The sequence below is a fragment of the Pelobates fuscus genome, chromosome 10 (assembly GCF_036172605.1).
Source record: "Pelobates fuscus isolate aPelFus1 chromosome 10, aPelFus1.pri, whole genome shotgun sequence".
Lineage (NCBI taxonomy): Eukaryota > Metazoa > Chordata > Amphibia > Anura > Pelobatidae > Pelobates > Pelobates fuscus.
In genome coordinates this window covers 21,696,439-21,721,491 of record NC_086326.1, presented here as the reverse complement: position 1 = coordinate 21,721,491, position 25,053 = coordinate 21,696,439, and the positions used below count along the sequence as shown (strand labels likewise).

General features: G+C 37.4%; 1 protein-coding gene across 2 annotated transcripts; it reads left to right on the top strand.

Moving 5' to 3' along the window:
• The first annotated feature begins 609 nt into the window (after window positions 1–609).
• Window positions 610–24,952, top strand: ZDHHC16 (zinc finger DHHC-type palmitoyltransferase 16). Of its 2 annotated transcripts, XM_063434193.1 has the most exons (12): window positions 610–762; window positions 7,372–7,603; window positions 8,601–8,795; window positions 9,599–9,687; window positions 11,363–11,391; window positions 11,832–11,965; window positions 13,014–13,061; window positions 17,305–17,390; window positions 18,996–19,119; window positions 22,102–22,172; window positions 24,101–24,261; window positions 24,305–24,952. In XM_063434193.1, the coding sequence occupies exons 2-11, from the start codon at window positions 7,388–7,390 to the stop codon at window positions 24,213–24,215; spliced, it is 1,107 nt and encodes a 368-aa protein (XP_063290263.1). In that variant the 5' UTR covers window positions 610–762; window positions 7,372–7,387; the 3' UTR covers window positions 24,216–24,261; window positions 24,305–24,952. The 2 variants fall into 2 exon arrangements, with proteins under 2 accessions (XP_063290263.1, XP_063290264.1); XM_063434194.1 differs by lacking the exons at window positions 13,014–13,061; window positions 24,305–24,952 and having other exon boundaries at window positions 24,101–24,264.
• Window positions 24,953–25,053: the final 101 nt, after the last annotated feature.

Genomic DNA, 25,053 nt, shown 5'->3' with positions numbered 1-25,053 from the left:
CTATGGGGAATTGAGCGTCGCTGGAGGTCCTCACATAGCGTGAGGACGTCCAGCGACGCTCTAGCACAGGTTTCCTGTGCTATAAAGGAGGAAGTGACCTCTAGTGGCTGTCTAGTAGACAGCCACTAGAGGTGGAGTTAACCCTGCAAGGTATTTATTGCAGTTTATAAAAAAAACGGCAATAATTACACTTGCAGGGTTAAGAGTAGTGGGAGTTGGCACCCAGACCATTCCAATGAGCAGAAGTGGTCTGGGTGCCTGGAGTGTCCCTTTAAGAAGCTGCTAGAAAAGAGGGACTGCCCCTCCTAAATCGGGACACTTGGGAGGTATGCATGCAATTTAAACACCCAGAGAGCTTGGAGAAGAGACACGTGGAGGGAAAAGTATCAGCAGCATAAATACAATGTTGCAGGGTTAACGTTCGATTTCCATGGAGCTATGGATTTCGGGGTTACTTCTGTTCGGCCCGTTGGCGGGCATTACCGCGCATGCGTATTTGGATGCCGCGGTGACTTTCGTTTGGCCCGCTGGCGGGCTGTCATTACTGCGCATGCGGGAGCGGATGCGGAGGTTGCTCTTGCTCGGCCAGTCGGCAGTGCGCATGCGCACTCGACTGTTGCAGGATGGCTTTGGTTGGTGTGGGTTGAACAGGATGACATCCGGTTGGTTTCTTTGTCACCGCGATGGCTGGCTGGGAGAGCTGCAACATCGGGCACCGCGGGCCGGCCGGCCGGCATTCATAGATGAGTGATACCTGGGCAGGTGGAGTATACACACAGGGAATAACTATTCATATAGAAAATAAAGATACCTGCTATTCATATAATATTAAATAACACATTGTATTCATATAGTAAATAAAGATACCTGCTAATCATATAATATTAAATAACACATTGTATTCATATAGAAAATAAAGATACCTGCTATTCACATAATATTAAATAACACATTGTATTCATATAGTAAATAAAGATACCTGCTATTCATATAATATTAAATAACACATTGTATTCATATAGTAAATAAACATACCTGCTATTCATATAATATTAAATAACACATTGTATTCATATAGTAAATAAAGATACCTGCTATTCATATAATATTAAATAACACATTGTATTCATATAGTAAATAAAGATACCTGCTAATCATATAATATGAAATAACACATTGTATTCATATAGTAAATAAACATACCTGCTATTCATATATTAAATAATACATTGTATTCATATAGTAAATAAAGATACCTGCTATTCATATAATATTAAATAACACATTGTATTCATATAGTAAATAAACATACCTGCTATTCATATAATATTAAATAACACATTGTATTCATATAGTAAATAAAGATACCTGCTATTCATATATTAAATAATACATTGTATTCATATAGTAAATAAACATACCTGCTATTCATATATTAAATAATACATTGTATTCATATAGTAAATAAAGATACCTGCTATTCATATAATATTAAATAACACATTGTATTCATATAGTAAATAAACATACCTGCTATTCATATAATATTAAATAACACATTGTATTCATATAGTAAATAAAGATACCTGCTATTCATATATTAAATAATACATTGTATTCATATAGTAAATAAAGATACCTGCTATTCATATAATATTAAATAACACATTGTATTCATATAGAAAATAAAGATACCTGCTAATCATATAATATTAAATAACACATTGTATTCATATAGAAAATAAAGATACCTGCTAATCATATAATATTAAATAACACATTGTATTCATATAGTAAATAAACATACCTGCTATTCACATAATATGAAATAACACATTGTATTCATATAGTAAATAAAGATACCTGCTATTCATATAATATGAAATAACACATTGTATTCATATAGTAACTAAAGATACCTGCTATTCATATAATATTAAATAACACATTGTATTCATATAGTAACTAAAGATACCTGCTATTCGTATAATATTAAATAACACATTGTATTCATATAGTAAATAAACATACCTGCTATTCACATAATATGAAATAACACATTGTATTCATATAGTAACTAAAGATACCTGCTATTCATATAATATTAAATAACACATTGTATTCATATAGTAAATAAACATACCTGCTATTCATATAATATTAAATAACACATTGTATTCATATAGTAAATAAAGATACCTGCTAATCATATAATATGAAATAACACATTGTATTCATATAGTAAATAAAGATACCTGCTATTCATATAATATTAAATAACACATTGTATTCATATAGTAAATAAAGATACCTGCTATTCATATAATATTAAATAACACATTGTATTCATATAGTAAATAAAGATACCTGCTAATCATATAATATTAAATAACACGTTGTATTCATATAGTAAATAAAGATACCTGCTATTCATATAACATTAAATAACACATTGTATTCATATAGTAAATAAAGATACCTGCTAATCATATATTAAATAACACATTGTATTCATATAGTAAATAAAGATACCTGCTAATCATATAATATTAAATAACACATTGTATTCATATAGTAAATAAAGATACCTGCTATTCATATAACATTAAATAACACATTGTATTCATATAGTAAATAAAGATACCTGCTATTCATATATTAAATAATACATTGTATTCATATAGTAAATAAAGATACCTGCTATTCATATAATATTAAATAACACATTGTATTCATATAGTAACTAAAGATACCTGCTATTCATATAATATTATTTAACACATTGTATTCATATAGTAAATAAACATACCTGCTATTCACATAATATGAAATAACACATTGTATTCATATAGTAACTAAAGATACCTGCTAATCATATAATATTAAATAACACATTGTATTCATATAGTAAATAAACATACCTGCTATTCACATAATATGAAATAACACATTGTATTCATATAGTAAATAAAGATACCTGCTATTCATATAATATGAAATAACACATTGTATTCATATAGTAACTAAAGATACCTGCTATTCATATAATATTAAATAACACATTGTATTCATATAGTAACTAAAGATACCTGCTATTCGTATAATATTAAATAACACATTGTATTCATATAGTAAATAAACATACCTGCTATTCACATAATATGAAATAACACATTGTATTCATATAGTAACTAAAGATACCTGCTATTCATATAATATTAAATAACACATTGTATTCATATAGTAAATAAACATACCTGCTATTCATATAATATTAAATAACACATTGTATTCATATAGTAAATAAAGATACCTGCTAATCATATAATATGAAATAACACATTGTATTCATATAGTAAATAAAGATACCTGCTATTCATATAATATTAAATAACACATTGTATTCATATAGTAAATAAAGATACCTGCTATTCATATAATATTAAATAACACATTGTATTCATATAGTAAATAAAGATACCTGCTAATCATATAATATTAAATAACACATTGTATTCATATAGTAAATAAAGATACCTGCTATTCATATAACATTAAATAACACATTGTATTCATATAGTAAATAAAGATACCTGCTAATCATATATTAAATAACACATTGTATTCATATAGTAAATAAAGATACCTGCTAATCATATAATATTAAATAACACATTGTATTCATATAGTAAATAAAGATACCTGCTATTCATATAACATTAAATAACACATTGTATTCATATAGTAAATAAAGATACCTGCTATTCATATATTAAATAATACATTGTATTCATATAGTAAATAAAGATACCTGCTATTCATATAATATTAAATAACACATTGTATTCATATAGTAAATAAAGATACCTGCTATTCATATAATATTAAATAACACATTGTATTCATATAGTAAATAAACATACCTGCTAATCATATAATATTAAATAATACATTGTATTCATATAGTAAATAAAGATACCTGCTAATCATATAATATTAAATAATACATTGTATTCATATAGTAAATAAAGATACCTGCTATTCATATAATATTAAATAACACATTGTATTCATATAGTAACTAAAGATACCTGCTATTCATATAATATTAAATAATACATTGTATTCATATAGTTAATAAAGATACCTGCTATTCATATAATATTAAATAACACATTGTATTCATATAGTAACTAAAGATACCTGCATTCATATAATATTAAATGACACATTGTATTCACATGGTATTAATGTAACACCTTCTATTGACATAGTAAACACATAGTATTTATTAAATAACACCTTGTAGTATTATTATTCTAGTCACATGGTATTAATGTAACACATTGTATTCACATGGTATTAATGTAACATCTTCTATTGACATAGTAAACACATAGTATTTATTAAATAACACCTTGTAGTATTATTATTCTATTCACATGGTATTAATGTAACATCTTCTATTCACATGGTATTTATTAAACACCTTGTATTCATATACTATTTATGAAATAACACCTGCTATTCAAATATTAAACGCCTTCTATTCCAATAGTATTTTTATTAAGGTATTTAACACCTCTTGTTCTTCTAATATTTCATATGCCTCTGTGCTTTCTGTGTCTTCCCTCTCATTTATTTTATTGTACTTAAAGTAGCACTTTGGGCACCATAACAACTTCATCTGAGACCAGCGTTGAAGGTAACTTAGGGGTTAAACCGTTCAAGAACCCCTTGAGATAAGAGTGCCACCATAACTATTTCATTTAGATGAATGTGTTTTCGTGCCTGGAGTGTTCCTTTAAGGGGTTAAAAGATTTAATTCTAAAGTGGCACTCCAGCACCGATCCTCCGGTCACCCAGGCGACATCTCGCTCTCAGCCGATCAGTGACTCCCCATTCATAACCCTGAAAAGCTATGTTTCTATGCTTTTTTTGTTTTGTTTTGTTTTACTACTTGTTAAATTACATTTTGTGGTAAAGATTACATTTTTTGTTTCAACGTAATTTTAAAAGTTGGTTATTCATTTGTGGGGAGTGATCCAATATACTTGGCTTGTATGTGTCATATGTCTTCCTTCCTTATTTTTCCTACTGACAAATGACATTTTGTGGTAAAGATTAAATTTTTTGTTTCAAGGTTATCTTAAAAGTTGGTTATTAATTTGTGGGGAGTGATCCAATATACCATTTGAACTTAGCTTGTATGTGTCATATGTCTTTGCCATCAGTATAGAGACTTAACGTGCAGATGCTGTACCTGTGTGGCAACTTGTAAGGTTTAGTGTACCCACTGATGGCAGAAACACAGGTCAATACCTAGATACTGAGGGCAGTTACTTTACATATTTGCAGACAATTTCGCTAATGTGATCAAATTTAGCAAATTACCGTAAATAACCTTTCTTGCTGCAAGTATGTGGATGAGCAGTATATTTTCAAAGCTGTTTAAAGTTGGTTTCTGTGATGGCTAAATCATTTTTGGTCCTTGGGCGTACATGGAGTTTTTACTGATCCAATAATATTTTAACAGCATTGTGTTTTACGTCATTGACAGTAGGAAAAATAAGGAAGGTTTATTAATTACACTCAACTATAGTGAATTAAAAACCAAATGGAAAAAATGTATGCAAAAAAAACAACAAAATCTGATTAGAAAACGATTTCCAACTCAACTATAGTCACTGCTTGTTTTTTTTTTTTTTAACCAGCTGATTTTCCATTCACTACAATTCAGCGTTAAAAAAAACTCCTTGGTGTTAGAGGGCTATGCACATTAGTTGGGAGGTATTCCTACTCAAGATGCGACAGGAGTTGCAGAATTTGGAGTCCATCGTGGTTTATATGGTTTATGAGTATTAGGGATTTCTTTGGAGTTTTTGCCTGCATGTCTACATTTACTTGTCAGTACCTCCATATTTTCCTTGACACATAACTTCCTCATGTTGTTGTGAAACACATAAAAAGTTCTTAGGAGGTTAGTCAATGACCTCATCAAAACCGCTCCTTTAAGTTTTCTTGAATGAAATATTTCCTGCAAAAAGTGGACACTCCACACTGCAGGGCAGCTTTCAGAAGCCATACGGGTTCATGATAACACGGGGAACCTGGCATCAGTCGGTATAGATTGTTCTTTTACAGTGGATTCTTCTGAGAGGAACAGTTTCACTTTAAGAGATTCCATGTAAATTTTCACTATTTTGGATGTTTGAGGGACAGTAAATCTCTGTTTAAAAAGGTGTCAGCCGCAGAAGGAAATAAAAATAAACTAAAAGCAATGCATGATTGTTACAACATTCTATAATTATTGATTTAATTGGTAGCACTCTGGAAAAACAAAGGTAGCGCCTTAAAAAAAATAATAAGTCTTTGTGACAGTCATTATTCAGGCAATAATTGACAAGTATGTTAATTGTCATACAAGTCATCCTCCACACCTTTAAACCAGTTAGGGAGGATTGTTTCTGGAAATAGGCACATTTAGGGGCCACTTTAGGGACCTACCATGTCCATTGTGAAATTAATTTCCAATACATTGACCTTCTACATCAACAAATCGACCTCATTGGCAGTGAACTTTCTCTTGTAATCAGGGAGGCTATGTATCCATTGTAAAATTGTTTAACCCCACCCTGGACAAATGGAATTTAAGAACTGTAATGATCACAAGAAACTCTTATAAAACCATTGTGAGTAGTACCGGTAGTTAAACAGGGATTTGTCACTGAGAAGCTATTGAAGTGTTTACCGAGGTGAATTGTGTGTGTGGGGAGGGGAAATAAAACTTGCATTGTCTGGGTAATGGAGTCGTCCCATGATACCTCAAGTTCGCTCAGCATGTATGGAAACATTTTGAAAGAGCACATATGCACTCAGCGTTTTCTTCAGCAGTACCGTATGTATGCATGCGCCGTGCGTACAGTACTGCAGGGTTTAACTTGTCTGGTGTGCCTAGCAATACATGTGAATTAAACATGTATCTATAAAGAATTAAAGTAATATTAATCAAATATCTATTCTATTGAGTTTATTTAAAATTCCAGAAAAGTCAGTCCCTCTTTAAATTGTGAGACATCAAATCATTGGTGCTTCATGATCCTGAGATGGCAAACCTCATGGACCAATACTGCATATAACGAAAGGGCCCACACCCTCACAATAAGTGAAATCACAGGCTTTGATAGGAATTAGATACTCAGACCAATGCTTTGGCCTTGCAATGTGGCACCCAGTTCAAAAACTGTTTTGTTCCTTACAATGGAGGGGCGCCAGGGCATTCCTGGCACCATAACCATTACGGCGAGCTTGGAGTGTTCCTTTAATGCATGGGCTTTGATATATTCTTTTATTTGTTTTTCTCATGTCCAGGTAATGAAGGGTGGGAATGAAAAGCTGCCGGCGCTTGTTTTTGAGGTGCTTACGCCTTGGGCACCGACGTAAATGTAGGTTTCTGGGCCGGTTTCTGGATTACCTTCGTTATGGACGTCTTTGTGTTGTCTCCCTTGCCTACAACTCCTTCACCAACAGTGACGTTATCATTGATTCTCTTTTTGAGCCCATTTATTGGTTGGTGGATCATGTGACAAGATGGTTTGGCATAGTAAGTTCAGTCCATGCTTTATTTAATTCACTTGCCCACTCTAGAACCTATTTAAAGATTGTGATTTCAACAACAACAAAAAAGTTCCTCAACTCTATTATTTCATATTTTATAAGTAAGCATTTCCCCTTTCATTCTTTCATTGATGGTATTTGGATACATATTGCAAATATTATTTTAGATTTTATATTCTTAAAGGTACACTTGCACATTAGATTGCAAAATGTCTTTTGGTACGGTTTGTATGAACCAAATTCTTTTTACTCTATACCCGAATAAATTGATCTGTTCGGCATTTATCTGTGGATTCTTGTCCAGTGAATAGGAATCGAACAGTTTGATTAGGTGTGGATTAAAAGGAATTTGACTTGGATAAACCTTAAACTATTTGTTGTACAAGTCTATGTTTTTTGTAAAACCAGACAAGTCTGATGATGTTGAGATCAGGACTCAGCCCTGCTCGTGGCTTGACATATTGTTTCAGATGTTACAAATCCATATGATCAAAATCAATTCAATTCTGTCCATAGCTGGAGGGCATTCGCTGGCTGAGCGCTGACATATTTAGTCAAGTAATGATTTCTAAATTTGAACTAAATGATTTTGTTAATGGTGAAGTGTAACTTCTGGAATAGAAATATGCTGGTCGAGGGGCAGGGTTGAGGATCCTTGATTCGTGGCAAATCATTTAAACAGTTTGACACAGAACTGAAGTGAGATGCTAGAGACATTCAGACAGGATAACCACTATGGTTATGCACATAGAGTACGCCTTTATTTTTTGTCCATTAATCGTGAGTCTTTTCCCCCTCCCCCCCCCCCTTTCTTTTTTCTTCTCAAATTCAAAATAACTGAAAGTACTTAGTGTAATGTCTACAACATTTAACAAGTATTGTGAACAAGACAAATGTATATTTTGACAGTTGACTAGTGAGCTCACATGTACAAGAAAAGCAAATTTATTGTCTGTATTTTCTTTCTACCCTGCCATTTCCAGGTGTTTGTGGCCCTGGTCATTATACTGACGAGCTCCATCGTGTTGATAGTTTATATCTGCGTGCTGCCTCTCATTCTGCAGACCTACTCTACAAGCTGGATATGTTGGCACGTCTGCTATGGACATTGGAATCTCATTATGATAGTCTTTCACTATTACAAAGCAATTACAACCTCGCCTGGATACCCACCACAGGTATACGTTGTAACCAAGAACATTTTGCGTTTTTATTGACTGGCATCTCGCCTGCTTTGGGAGTGCTCAAACCTCCACCCTTTAAATTTGTTTGGAAAGATTAGAAATCTCTGATTGACAGGAACATGGCAATGACAAATTGGGATCTGTTTTTTTTAAAAATCTGCATAAATATTACTATAAAAGATTGCTCCTGTAAATCATGGTGATCTGAGGTCTAGGCTTAGAGTGGAAAACATATGTGGAATGCATTCCAGCACTATAAATGCTTGTATTCCTGACACTATAGTGTTCCATTGGGAGAGAGGTATAGAGAAGGAGGGCTTATGGAGTAAAGACAGGTCTTTAACAAAGTAAAAAAAAAAAAAAAAAAAAGCACAACCGACTAACATATTCTACACATTGCTGAACACATTTACAGAAATAGAACTTGAAAATGGGACACATTAGTAGCACAAATAAAACACAATATATAGTCGGAATTAGACCAATTTAGGGACATGGCTGTTAAACCCCATTATGTTTTGAATAGAGCATTTTAACATGAATATACCTCCTTATTTTTTTTATTTGCTTAAGTTTTTTTGTTTTTACATTTACAGGCACTTGCAATATTCCCTGTATAAAAATTACATTTTGTTTTCCTTTAATAAGAAACTATAATCTTGTGTCATTAATCATTTCAGCACTGTGACTGGGTTTTGCAAAGAATCCTTCTTTCTGCTGTTTATACATATTGTTTTAGAGAAATGTTCCTGAAAAGCCATATCAAAACCTAAACTGTTGATTTTTGTCTTTTACAGAATAAGCTGGATATTCCATCTGTGTCTGTGTGCAGGAAATGTATAGCACCAAAGCCTGCTCGGACACATCACTGTAGCATCTGCAGTAGGTAAGCTTACATTCAGTGGTGATAACAATGAAAACATTTAGAAAAAAGAAACAGTCAAGTCACCAAGACCACTTCATCTCATTGATGGTCCTCTCATTTTAATCCTGGAATTTAAAATATAGAAGTTTGTAGAAACTGCAATGTTTCACACATTCATCTCTAGTGACTGTCTTCCTGATAGCTAGCAGAGGCAGTTCCTCTGCTAGAACAACATAACGTTGCAGCTCATAGGAAAGGATTGGATGCACGTGCGACGCCACCGCTCATGCAACTCAGGTCCCCAATGCTCCCCTATGGAGGAGCATTGGAATAGACTAGTAATGGAGGAAGCGACAATGATCTTGCAGGAGCCGGAGATGTCAGCAGCGCCTTTAATTTATCCAGCAAGTATTTCGTTTAGTTAATTTTGACGAGAATAGGTGAAAATTCCTGGTGCACAAGTTGTGAAGTAAAACACATTTTTAATAAACACAAGCCAAATGACTCCGATATGGAGTCAAAACATTGTCGTTTAACTTGTTCCTATTAAGAGGCTGCTCTATTACACAACTTCTGTCTTAGAAGCACAGAGTGTGGATTCTGTGTGCAATCCCCTCCTGTTTAATTCATTTTCTGCCAAAGGGAATATCTGTTACTTATTTATGAAGCTGCTTATCGGGTACATCCTATACTGAAAGTGACACTCCAGGCACCCACACACTTGGTGCAATTAATTAAAGGACATCTTACAGGGTTATTAACTAAAGTGATAATTCAAATTTGATGTCACATATAAGGTCAAAGTACCCGAACTGGGAGAATTAAATTAAATCTGAAACCCACTTTGAATTCTCAACTTCGTACATAAACACTTCAGAAACCCTTGCTGTACAAATTAATCACTTGTTCTGTTACCTGGTCTGGAGACCACTCTATGCATGAGCTGCACAGCCTGGAAATTTGCAGCAAATACATGTGGCTACCTCCCTTTTATTTTTATTTTTTTATCTTAATATATGCATGTATATATTTTATGCATTAAATAAATGTGGTCATGGCAGCCCAGAGGGTCCCTTTAATATTCACCAATGATTTGCCTTATTTTTATATTTTATTTTTTACTGAAAATCATGCAGTACTTTGACGGGTAGTTTTACCGCAGTTAAAATGGGGAAAAAAGTATTGTGTTGGGCTGTCCCCTTTGAATATGTTATTGATGGAAACTGTATAGTGTTGCGATTGTAAGTGAAACTGCTATTGCATTACGGTAAAAAGGTGATAAAGTCAGAGAGATCTAGTGCGGAGTCGTGAATAATTCAGTATCTGATCAGAAGTTAGTGCTGTGTGAATATATGCTTAAATATTCTATATTTACCTTAATGTGTCCATGTGAATTAGTTGAGTCCAATTGATAGAATTCTTGAATCGGACTATAGACTGCTCTGCAGTGAGGCAGACACACCAAGGAGGATCATGGTATAGAATGCCCCTTTATTTTCAATCCTCAGAAGAGATTTAACCAGAAGAGAATAGAAGTTTAGTACTCCCTCTTTATGCTTTCTAAAAACTCCAAGATAGAATTAAACTTTCTAAAAGTGTTTTGTAGACATAAAACTAACTGACAGCAGGCCTGTCTCTGTTTTTATACTGTTCAAATACATAAAGAATATTCACCAACTGTATCTTCTTTCCACAGATGCATTCTGAAAATGGATCATCACTGCCGTATCCTTTTGAATATGACGCCTAAAATGATTAGTAAATCTTATACTTTGATAATTGCAAGTCATGAGTAAAACATAATATTTCTCAGATTCGTGTATTATTTTATTAATTTCAATCATTAGTGAACATAACGTGTTTTGCTCTTTGACTGTATTCCTATAATAATTACTACTCCAGTTGAAGGGACTAATTGGGCAAGGAATGGACACAATGATTCCCAGCATAGTAACCACTTCTTTAACCCCTTAAGGACCAAACTTCTGGAATAAAAGGGAATCATGACATGTCACACATGTCATGTGTCCTTAAGGGGTTAAGCTGTTACAGTTACAGTGCTGTGCTAAGATCGTCCTTCTGATTTTGGGGCATTCTGTATCTGTTTCACTTGGGGCTGAGAGGGTGCATTAGCGGTACAAGTTATCCTTTAACTCCTTTTAAAGCTTGGTTGAATAACTGTGTGGGCCACTACAACCACCGCTATTTCTTCTCCTTCTGCCTGTTTATGACCATGGGATGCATCTACTGTAGCATCAGTAGTCGTGTCATGTTTCAGGAGGCCTATACAGCCATAGAGGTAAGATTTCTTGTAGTACGTCACAACACTTCTGAGAATGTTAATTACATTGGGGTTTTTTTATGGTTCCTTTTTTATGAGTAAATTTACCATATGTATTTACAACTTTGTTTGAGTGTTGTAATCTTAAGCCTAGAGGGAAAAAAAAAGCTCTTTCCTTCTCTTTTCCCTTCCTTTCAAAAGGGTTGTAGGTTATAATATATCTGCTTAGGTTATTGTGCCACTAAAGTGTTCATTATAACCAACAGCACGCACATGAATCTCAAGTATGATATGTCACAATTGCAACATTCCAAATAAATCACACATGGACAATTTCACCTTGAAAAGTCCGCTTTAGTGCAATGCTTTCTGAAGAAGTTTTGTTTTGGGAATTATTTTGTTTATTTGTAAAGTGGTCCAATCGCTGGGATAATTATCTTGTTTCCCATGGTGCTTGCTTCACATTTGGAACATAGCAACAGTATTTGCAAGATTTTTATAAATCTACACCTTGTATTTCTGTTGCTCCAGGTTAAACAATCAAGATTCTAAAATGGTATAAAACCTTCTTCAATTAATGTATTTTTTTATTTTTCATTTTTTTTTTATTTTAACAAATGTAAAGAGCTCTTAAGGTGATTTGATACATGTCGGACAAATGTCAGTAAGTGGAACTGCAAGTTCTAGAAGCATTAACTTGGCACGTTGTATACATCTAGTTCGAGATGCAGTCTGTCTCATGCTCATCTTTTATTGGCTGATCTGAATTCTATATTTGCAGCAATGCCATGCAGATACAGAATGTTCCAAATGTATACATGAAACATTGTATCACAGGAATGGGGGAAAATGTGTTGTTTTTTTTTTTTTTTTTTTGTTTGTTTGTTTTTTGCATAAAAATATACAAAACAGTCTTTGTAGACCAATGTATGAATTGTGGTTCACAATTCCAACACGTCACTAGGGAAAAACCAAAGTCTTAAATCTCCATCATTGCGTTGTGGTGTATCTGGAGAAATGGGCGAGGACTGTGAGGTAATTGTGGTACTATCTTCCCTTTTACTAGAAAATGAAACACCAAGACAAGGCCATGCTTCAGGTTGCTGTTAATGAGGTGGGATAAAGAAGTTTTCGGAAACCTAATGTTTGTCACCAATAGAACTAACGTGATGTAAAACATGGCACCAAATCCTTTTTGTTCTTATTTCTGAGCCTGGAAAACTCTTAGAGCCGAGGAGCCTTATTCCTCTGTAAATTAAAATAATAATAATTTTGCTGGTACTTTTCAGATTTTTATTTTAATGTAAAAGTGTTGATCTTTACGGACTCCTCCATAAATGGTAATGGCTCCTAATGAATCCATGATTCAGGGTTTTGGTCGATTTCTTGTCCACGCTTGATTCAGTGTTTTGATTATTCACTAAATATAAGTAGGAGAGAAGCAGAGAGTTTGCGGCTTATCAGTAAACTGTGCCCCTTTTTATTATCCTTTTTGAATAGAAACCCAGTATTTTAGGCAAGGGCTGAGAAGTATTGACTCTTTATTGGGCTTTGGCTGAATCATGCATCATGCTCTTAAACCTTCTGCTTTTCTGCAGTCATATGCGCCTTATGTGTTAGTTAGCCTGTTGCTGAGCTGTTTGTTTGCTTCTGTTGTTGTTAACTGCGTAGTAATGTCTGTCTATATAATCATTCATTTTTAATTTATTTATTTTTTAAGAATACTAGACTCGTAGCAATTTTACTGCCTATTATTTATAAACCCTATAACAAACAAAAAAAACAACAACTTATTAAGACCATCCCCAACAAAGTAAGAGGTTGTGTTCTCAAAAATACTCACACTACTTTTTGATTCCCCAGGCTGCTAAGTAAGGCACACAAAGTTCTACATCAATGAATGGGATATAGGGATTTGTATTTGTTTTACAGGAGTATGTGACGGACAGGGCCGGCCTTAGGGGTGTGCGAGCTGTGCGGCCGCACAGGGCGCCATGGTGCAGGGGGCGCCCTGCGGCCGCATAGCTCACACGGCATGTCTGTTAGCCACAATGCTAACAAGACATTTGCCTTGGGCGGCATTTTCCAGGGGGCGGCAAAAAAAGCCGCCCCCAAATGCCCAAGGCAAATGTCTTGTTAGCCTTGCGGCTAACAGACATGCCTGGCGGTCGGGCGGCGCTGGCGGGCGGCTGGCGAGGGAGCACTTCCTCTGAGCTGTATGCTCAGCTCCCTCACGCGCCGCAGAGTGAGGCTGGGAGCCGGAATATGACGTCATATTCCGGCTCCCAGCCTCACTCTGCAGCGCGCGAGGGAGCTGAGCATACAGCTCAGAGGAAGTGCTCCCTCGCCAGCCGCCCGCCCAGCCCAGCAGCCACTGGACCACCAGGGAGGAAGAGACCCCCCCCCCCAGCATTCCCAAAGGTAAGGAGGCTGGGGGGGGGGGGTCTAAATAAATGTTAAAAAATGTGTTAATGTGGGTGTGTGTGTGTGTGTGTGTGTGTGTTAGTGTGTATGTTAGTGTGTGTGTATGTTAGTGTGTGTGTATGTTAGTGTGTGTGTGTATGTTAGTGTGTGTCTGTGTGTGTCTGTGTGTGTCTGTGTGTGTCTGTGTGTGTCTGTGTGTGTGTGTCTGTGTGTGTGTGTCTGTGTGTGTGTGTCTGTGTGTGTGTGTCTGTGTGTGTGTGTATGTTAGTGTGTGTATGTTAGTGTGTGTATGTTAGTGTGTGTGTGTGTCTGTGTCTGTTAGTGTGTGTGTGTCTGTTAGTGTGTGTGTGTCTGTTAGTGTGTGTGTGTCTGTTAGTGTGTGTGTGTCTGTTAGTGTGTGTGTGTCTGTTAGTGTGTGTCTGTGTCTGTGAGTGTGTGTGTCTGTTAGTGAGTGTGTGTCTGTTTGCCTGTTTGCCTGTGTGTGTGTGTGTGTGTGACTGTCTGCGCGTGTGTGTGTGACTGTCTGCGCGTGTGTGTGTGTGACTGTCTGCGCGTGTGTGTGTGACTGTCTGCGCGTGTGTGTGTGTGACTGTCTGCGCGTGTGTGTGTGACTGTCTGCGCGTGTGTGTGTGACTGTCTGCGCGTGTGTGTGTGACTGTCTGCGTGTGTGTGTGTGTGTGACAGGGTGTGTGGGAAGGGGGAAGGGGGGGCGCTGTGAAGAATTTTGCACAGGGCGCCCAAATGCCTAAGGCCGGCCCTGGTGACGGAGAACAAAGCATAACTTGTACTTGCTTTGTTTTTTGGATCATAAAACATTGGTTTGTTTCTTTGATGGACCCGTGCTATGATAGATTCTATGTATTGAAGAACCGGGCACTGGGTAGGTACATGTACTGCAGAGCCAGCTCAATGCATTATTTGTGGTAATCCACTTTTATAATCATTGCAAAGGAAAACCACAGACACTTTACATATTCACTATGAATACCATTCAGAAATAACATTGCAGTATAGCTACGTCCGTGTTATTTTTGTGTTTTTATTGAATGGTTTTGCTTAGAATGGCATTTGTTGCCATACTTTGTGGTATAATGGCATAGGGTTTACTTTTAGATTCCTGTATGAGCTATCTGCTTTTAAAGTCTGTCAGTAAATGCTGGTTAGGGGTAGGCAGCCATCTGCACTCCTGATGGTGTGGACTGCATGCCCCATAATGGTCTTAAAGCTGGTAAAGCATCAGGGGAGACATTGTAGTCCATGACATCAGGAGTGGCAACTGTGGCCTACACCCTGCTGTACCGCTTATTCACAAAACCATGCACCATGCACAGCTGGGAATTGGCCAGAGAACTTCACAATTTCAACCTAAATGTCTCAACCACAAACATAGACGACTTTGCTATTTTTGTCTAATTTATATCTAAACACTTCAGATTACACTAAGCAATAGCATTCTCTCCATCTCTACGTGATATCCGTGTTGCTTTATTATTCCTTTTACTGTCTGCATACCTTTCCTACCGCTTACATCACTAACTGTGCCTTTTTGACCTTCAAATGAATATAAACCAACCTCTGTCTGAATCTGTTAATTTGTTATTCTGTTGTAGTGTCTGCCCAACTGTAATTCATGTTATTAAATGTTTTTGTTGTTTTACTTTAATCTGTTTTTTTTAATTTTATATAAAATCAGTGGGTGCATGCTAAAATATTAACTTCTAAAAGCTACTATAATTATTACATTCTTCCTTGTCCAAACTATAAACGTCATGATTCTGCAGTTAAATACCTAAATAAGATATGCATTAATTGATTTGACCTCACATCAAATATTCCTTTCCAGAAAACATTTATTATGGTGCTTGTAATAATTGCATGGATTAAAGTGCCACTCCAACCCAGGGCTTGACAAATTTGCTTTGACTCTATGAGCCTGCTAAAAAAAAAAGTTAGACATGTTTTTGATTTTGTTTTTTACATAAACAGAGCTTTAGTTTCCATGACAAACATAACCGAACTTAAAGGGACATTATAGTCACCAGAACCAATACAGCTTAATGTAGTGGTTTTGGTGTCTAAAGATTGTCCCTGCAGGCTTTTCACTGTAAAATAGTGATTTTTAACACTATAGTGTCAGGAATACATGTTTACATTCCTGAAACTATAGTGTTCCTTTAAATTTACACATGAAGAAGACAAACACACACACATTCTCACTGAGAGAGAGACACCCACTGACAGACACACACGCACATTCTCTCACACATTTACACATTATTTGTTTTATTCTAATTTATGTCCACCCAGCTCCCTACCTTAGGGAGGGCTGGAGTGGATCCTTTCCCTTGGGTCCAGTGGAGCTGCTGTGATCCTGTAGCCTTCTTTCTCTGCTCCCCCGCAGAGCAGGAAGAGCAGAAAGATTACTGCTTCCCTTCCATCCAGCCCCATTCCGCACAGTTGTCAGCCACATGGGTAAGGCCCAAAGCTGGCCAGTGCTGAACGGGCTGACAAACGCCTAAGCTCCAGCACAAAATCCATAGTCCCTATGACAATGTGGTTCCTGGGATTTGTTGAGCCCTGCTCCAACCATCATAACTACTACAGCCTGCCATTTTAGGTGAAGTTTTGCCATATGGAGTTTAACCCCTTAAGGACACATGACGTGTGTGACACGTCATGATTCCCTTTTATTCCAGAAGTTTGGTCCTTAAGGGGTTAATTTGCTACAATTCAGAGTTCCGTGAATAACCATGTTCGCGTTTTGCCAGGCCCAAAAAGAAGCCATAGTGGATAATGGTGATCATAACCAAAGAGACTACTTTTAAATTGAATTATTTGTTGCAGTGACATTTTAAACTCTGTTTCTGTACTTTTTTGTTTTTCTTGTTTGTTTTACATCTACAAATCTAATATTGGTTTCTTGTTTCTCTTAGACCTATAACCAGACACCACCACCCAGCTTTTCCTTTAGAGAAAGGGCTTTCCACAAGTGCATCATCTACCTGTGGGTACTATGCAGGTAAGAACTATTTCTTGTAAGCATTACAGTAATAATAAACCTGCATAATGTTTTGTAATACATAGGAAAAGAAGAGTATATTAAAGCTTCTGATTGCATGCATACATTCCCACCTCCAATGCACCGAAAATACTTCTGGAAATGTTTAATAAAGCAGTTTTAGTGTTACTGACACAGCCTGCCTGAAAAAAAAAAAAAGTTTATTTTTCAATCTGACATTAACATGCTTTAGGCATCTTTATCTCCTGCTCTGTAAATTGAACTTTAATAATATACATGAGGTTCCTGCATGGTCTAGAAGGCTTTTAGCAGAGTAACAGAGCAGGAGATGTACAATTCCAAATTAAACAGGCTTTGCAAAAAAATAAGTTTAAACATTAGATCTCTCTTTACAGGAAGTGTTTTTGAAGGTTGAACAAGTCACATGCCAGAAGTAGTGGCTAGGGTTGCATGAAAAAAGTAATCTCTTTGAAGTGGTCTGGGTGCAGTGCCCCTGTTCCCTTAACCGTGCAATTTAAAACATTGCAGATTTAAAGAAACTGCAATGTTTACTTTGCAGTATTAAGACTACCTCTAGTGGCTGCCTGCCAGTTTCGTGCGATTTAGGTTCCCCTCCATCTGCCGATCTACTTAGGGACATCAGCGCTGGAATTGGGTTAGTGGAAGAGGGTTTTTTTTTTTTTTTTTAAACCCTTTCGTGGACGGGAGGTTGTGGGACATTATAGTATTAGAAATACATCTCTGTATTCCTAACAATGAAGTGTTCCTTTAACTCCCAAATGGCAGAGAAATGAGCAGTGACACTGCAGGGGCATGATCTATATACCAAAATGTTGTTTCAGTGCATATAATGTCCATTCAATCTATACTTGCAGCTCACACACACACACACACTATTCCTGGATATAAAATTATTTGTGCTGTGAACCACTCATTATTCCTCCTTGGCAACTATTTGCCCCAAAATAAATATCAACTAATCTCTTGGTGTGTGTTCCTCCCAAGCTAAGGGTTTTATACTTTAACTGTTTGAAAAAAGTTCTAATACAAGGTGTGCCTTCAGTATCATAAACGGCTGACTTTTGTAATAAATCCTTCGTTCTGAAAATCTGAGTGATGATTTATGGGCGAGCACACCTTCCTAATTGTTACTCTATGCAGATTAACCAAAATGGCCTTAGAAAAATCAAAGTTAAGTTTTTATGGTGCCAGGAGGACCCTTGCACTTACATGAACAATTTGAACCCAAGGTCTGCTCTGCAGTGCCATTACTCTCTGTCCTCATCCACATCCGCTTTCAGAAATGCTGATTGGCTTAGCGTGGTCAGCTGATTGTCTAAACCAATCAGTATTCATTAAAAACACTTTGAAAAATTTATGTACATGTTTTAAAGGAAATGTGGTCTTGGAAAGGGCAGACTTTAGGGTAAAACCATTTTGAACGGTTTAACCCCTAAGGCAAGGAAACATCAGGAACCTCCTGGCAACATAACTTCATTTTGATGAACTTGTTATAGTTCCCTTTCCCTTAAGACATTGGAGCGAGAAATTTACCCAATGTAACTTTTTTTTTTTTATCCCCCTGTTATGACTGTGTGTCTTCAGCTCTGTAGCACTGGCGCTTGGTGCCCTTACATTGTGGCACGCCATGTTGATTACCCGTGGGGAGACCAGCATAGAAAGACATATCAACAAGAAAGAACGAAAGAGACTGCATGCAAAAGGAAAGGTACTGACATATAATCCAATGTATATTAGTGAATGGTCAGTCATTCCCCCATAGTGCTTACAGTATAGACAATGACACACGTAGACACTGGTCGACAAAGTGAATTTCAAATTTTACGCCACAATAGCCAAACTGAAAACATAGCTCGAGATATTCTTCAATTTTAATGTATTTGCCTGAAATTATGACATTTGTTTTGAATTCCCAGCAATTCACACTTTAAAAAAAAATTCTTTCCCTTTATCTGAATACTCATTAAAGTGGTTATTGTGATCTAAAATTAAATTGGAAAAACTTTCCCAAAAACTATTTTGGCCGGGGCGGAGCCTGACCGCATGGCTGTCTAGACGTGGGGGACAAGAGCTCCTGCTAGGCGAGCAGAATAACGGGCATAATCGACGGCTATATAGCCAAAAGACTCATCGGGGTGCACTACCCACGTCTGGGGTGCACTTCTGAATCGAGAGATACCTCTCTGGAGCCCGTCGGGGCCGGGGGTGTGAAACGCCAGGTGCGGCCTACTGGAGTTGGAGCTGGGGAGAGGCGGCCGCTCTCTCCGGCACCGGATCCCCCCCCAGCGAATCTGCTGATCAACCATTCCCCTCCCCCCCCCCCCGGACCGATGGGGGTTATCTCGGTCCCCCACTAAACAGGCGGAACGAGTTTGCGGACGGCTGCAGAGCCTGCAGAGTTACTGTACCGCTAAGACACACTCAAGATGGCCGCTCCACGGAGGCCAAAGGGACAGGGCAAAGGCACCCAACCAACCACTCACCCCATGGAGGCCCTCGACGGACTCTGTCTGGGCCTCTGCTCAGCTCTGTGTGATCGGGGAATACCCTACAATCGAGCAGCCAGAATGGTGGCCTCGTGGATCCGCCCTGCAACCCGCCGACGCCATTATGGGCTTACCCTTCAGGCATTCAAAGCGACCATCCGACCAAACAGGCACCTAAACCCGCTACGGCGGGAAACCAGACCAGGCTACCGGGGCACAGGTACCCGCTCCCATCCACACAGGAGCCGGGACACCAAGCAGCCCCTAACCTCCAGCGACTCACCTCGGCAAGGAACCTTGGACCAGCGTGACACTGCTCTTCTCTCCAGGGCGGTAGCTGAGCGCCGTGTCGCTACACAGGAGACAGCCTCACTGAAACATGCCCAGAAGGGCGCCGGTCATGCATCGATGCATCTGCTCGGATCAGCCTCCACTGTGAACCGGCACCTGCCACAAAGCGCCGCGTTGGGTCAGAGAATGGACTACCCACTAAAGCACACCAGCGGTATCGGGTGAAGTAATGCGGCTACCTGCGTTCCGGCTGCCGGCTTGGACACGGAGCAGGGTTCCAGGCGGTGTCATAGGGCTGCAACCGGCTAAACGCCCAGAGACACAAACGCTTCCTTTCATTTCATTTGATTTTGTTTTATCATTTTAACACCTAAAAAAGCTCGCATTACTGACACTCTAAAAATGCAGAATTCGTTAACCCACTGTCACTCATGCAAATCTAGCGACAGGAATGTTTTAATCCATCGTGTTACTTGTGTGTGTACCCACTCTGCCTGTACCTGTAACTAGTGCCCTACCTTCCCGGGTGAGCAATCTGGGAGTAATCCTGGCTAAGCGACGCCATCCCGCAAAACATAATACATGGCCTAGCTACCTTTTCTAGCATTGCGCTACACTGGCTATTATCCCTTGTAAGCCTAAAAACTGCTAAGCCTAAATTACTAAGCATGCTTATATCGATGAAAAGTTTAACCCTCACAAATTGTAGCTTAGTATAACAATCAACTGTTACGTACATTGACTCCCACTACTGAAGCTTCTCTTGTATTACTAATGTACCTATCTCGCTATAACTAAAAAATGTGCTGTACACTCATGTGCCACGTTATGTTTCAGCTGCTGATTATATTATTGTTTGTGACTGCTATTGTGGCTGACCAAGCCTTTTGTTATAACATGCACAACAAAAATAAAGATTTATAAAAAAAAAAAAAAAAAAACTATTTTGGCCTAAAATTTCAAATTCATATTGAATGCGCACTAATTCACAGTTTACTTAATAAATCCGTAACCATGTTCTTTAGTAAAATTGCCTCTTGTCTCAGTCTTTCTTTCACCTCCTGGAGCCCACTTCACTGCTGTAGTTTTGCAAATAAACACAGATGTCTGTAGAGGATCTTGCAAGAGGAGCCTCCATAGATATCCTATCCCAATAAGAAAGACAATACCAGATTCTCACAGACGTTGCCAGAGACCGCTGTTGGAGTTCAAATAATTTGACGGTGGAAGCTCTGAGTTTTGTAAAGTTTGGATTTTGCCATAAGACAAAGTACTCCCTACTTTGTCTTTAATCTTCATGAAATAATCATTATTTTTTGGCATCCGAGCAACTTGAAATGAACACTTTGGTTTAGCCCACATAACAACTTGGTATCAATAAAGTAGTGATTTGGCAGGAGTCTTTAAGTGCGCTTCACCTCACAGGGTAAAACAGTTTTTGAAAGGTTTAACTCAGAAGTGCACTACCTCTTGTTTTGTCTTAAGTTCCTGTTGCTTTGGAAGGATTCCCAGGCAAAGGGGACAACTTCAGAGTTTCATCAATTTAAAAAAAAAAAAAGAACTCCATCCTCCACAATAACTTCATTAACATGCAACTGTTGGAGTGGCCATTTTCTGTGGTGCACAATTTGGATTAGTAAAGGAGAACTCAAATATCATTGGCCTGGTTACTACACACTAAGTATAAATACATTATGGAAACATTACTAGACCGGTTACAAAAAGCTCAATTAACTGTTTGGAAATCTTACAGATAAGCTAACATTTGAATGAATAGAATATAAATATTCTGAAATTTGAAGAAAAAAAAAAAAAGTCTCTTGTCTGTTGCTGCTCGGTGTTTACTATAAAATTTGATTGTATGTGCTGGGAGAGAAGAAAAACTAACCGCTTTTGTTTATTCATTGTGTTAGGTATTCAATAATCCATACAGTTATGGTCGATGTCAGAACTGGAGAATATTCTTTGGTGTAGAAATTGAACAGTAAGTTATCGTGTATGAGTATTTTGTAGAATTGGATGCTTTTGGAGGTCATTGTAACTTTTTTTAATATTGTAATAGTTCATTGGGCTAAATTTACTTTGTATTTTTTTTATTTTGAAAAGGCACAATTACTAGTTAAAGTAAATCTTTTATGTTGCTCCAGAAACCTGGCATCATTCTCCTGTACCCTTTACCTAGTGTACCTGCAGAGCTGCTTATGAGTGCAGTCATTTACACTCTCTGACATCAAGAAGAATTTTTACATGCTCTTTTTCTGCTTCTAAAATCTGTCCAACTCATGCAAACAGTAGCAAAATAGCTCCCGGTGCTGATTTCAGCTATTGCAGGTTCACTCATTCTGTGTGAAGAATTGCTGCTATGGGGGTGAGCTATAAACTGTATCCCAGTATTCTTCCTGGACTAAGAAACCATATCAGAATGTAAGGCTCATGGCTGCATCTCCTTTCTAGTCAGAGGGGTCTTCCTGCCTGAGCAAGTACTACAGTTATGGGATCTATTTTATTTTTTAAAACATGTATTTTAAGTGGCACTGTCACTGTCTGGGGTAATTTAGCTCTGGGAATCCAGTTTGGGGGAGGTAGGTGAGGTTTACTTATCTGAGCCAGTCCCTTACGGCCACGGCCATCTTGTTCTGTGGGTTCTTCTCCAGTTTCTGTCACTTTAGCGCCAGGAACCAATGTCACTGCTGTACTCTTGTACTTCCTACTTTTTCACTGTACATCTCTTGGCTGGGTTGGAATGTAAGAGAAATTCCAGGACAGTCAAAATAAGTATTTCAGAAAGATTCTCTCTTTCAGAAATACTCATTTTTCATGGGGGTTATAAGTTCTGCTTTAACGCATTATCCATATAATGCATTAATAAAAGGGGTCAATTATTGTTGTGTCCCAGCAAGAGGTTGAAGGATTAAATTAGCGTCAGTGCAGTGACATCCTCACAGCTCAAGATTGGGATGGAAGGAAGTGACCTGCGCGCAATGATCTCTACCAAATCTTGTGAAAACAGTCTCCCCTTATATTGTTCCTCATCCAACAGCCACAGGGATGGCTGCATTACCTTAAACTTCCATTTTGTAACCCTAATCCACTAGACACAGGGGAACCTTTTTTTTTGTTAACTCTCCCTCTCCTCCCTTCCCCCCGCCCCATGACCGACTAGGCCACAGGGATAGGCAACCTTTGGCACTCAAGATGTTTTAGACTGTTTCCCATAATGCTGGCAAAACATCTGGAGTGCCAAAGATTGCCTAGGCCTGGACTAGGGGCTGGGAATAGGCAAGTGTGATGGCATCCCAGGTGCTTTCAATGTCCACCATCTCACATATTACCAGGAGGGAGCCTGGAGCCATAAATACACTACTTGCGTGAATACATTTGGTTCACCATGCTGTTTGTGTGTAGCTAAAGGTCAATCGTCCAGTGGTATTTCAGCAACTGCTTCAAAATTCAGATAAATCTAGAAGTCTCTAAATCCAAATTCCCAAGGCGGTTAGTGTTGTGCTATGTATTTTATTTTTTAGAGACGTGTAAAGTGTCTGTTGCCTAATGGGCTTTTTGCATATTTTGCAACGCTACCCAAAGGTGACTTTGTTTAGGGTAGACCCTGTGAGACCCTCCATAGACAAAGCATTTGCCTCAAAGCTGGAGACTTGACAGCAGTAGGTTCTGCCTTTTAATGAATTTTAGTGAATTAAAAAATAGAAGTAGACTGGTTAGTATATTATCAAATTCTACTATAATTATAGCTGGTACATTTTAGCCTCATTTTGTTTTGCTCAGTCTATGGTAAAGTCAATCCCTTTTAGAGACCAGCCACTCCCACCTCATACTGAAATATTCTAATGTTATTTATACCGTTTGGTACAAATACCAGAAATACTGACATTTTCTTTTTTGTTTCTTCTTCAGGCATTGGATAAGTAGAGTTCTGTTACCATCCTCCCACCCCCCAGATGGAAATGGTGTAACCTGGAATGCACCATCCTGGACTCAAAATAAGCAGAAATCTCTCCTTGCAATATGACTTGAGGTTTTTCTAGGGAAAGACGCAGAACATGTAAACCACAGCACTAGTCTGTGTAATGAACATGACGGGTTTTTTTTTCACTTTACAGGCAGAGATGATGTTTCTTGGTAGAGCCTCTGAGATATTTGTACTGTATTAAAAATAGAACCCCAATATTTAATACCTTTGATAACTGCAGCATATTGCTTGCACCCCTCAGGTAGGGATTTAATTAAATTGAACAGACTTTGTATTAAGACACACGTCAGGTGTTTAGAAAATAGTAATCACGCTACCATAATTTATTGCTGGTACCCTTAAAATCTAGTATAGACAGCAGGCCAGGCTGTAATACCAGTATAGGACATTTTAATAAACTAGAAACAAGGAGCCCCTGCAACCAAATTTGCCTTTAACAAGAAATAATTAGGCTCTTTATATTCCTGTAACCCAATCATGTTTCTTGCGAGATATATTGGCTCCCATTGTTAATGTTATGTAAATACATGTGTGGATGCAGACCTTTACACACCCATAACACTCTTTAAAATATTTTGCACAAATTAAATTTTGGTGAACAATTGTGTGTGTGGCATCATCCAGTACAAAAGTTTCTTCAAACAAGTTTAGGAAACTTTATTTATCGGTGTCAGGGCAATGTTTTAGTATTTTTGTTAAATGGTATATGTTCCATCTTAAATCAGTGTGATTAATGCCTTAAAATGTGTGCATTAAAGATCTAGATTTAACGTAAACATTTTAGCTCGTACTCATTCATTTGGGCTGCCAGACAATGGAATTTCTAAATGGATCATTAAATGAATCAAACCCACCCGCAAAAAAAATGCTATAACCA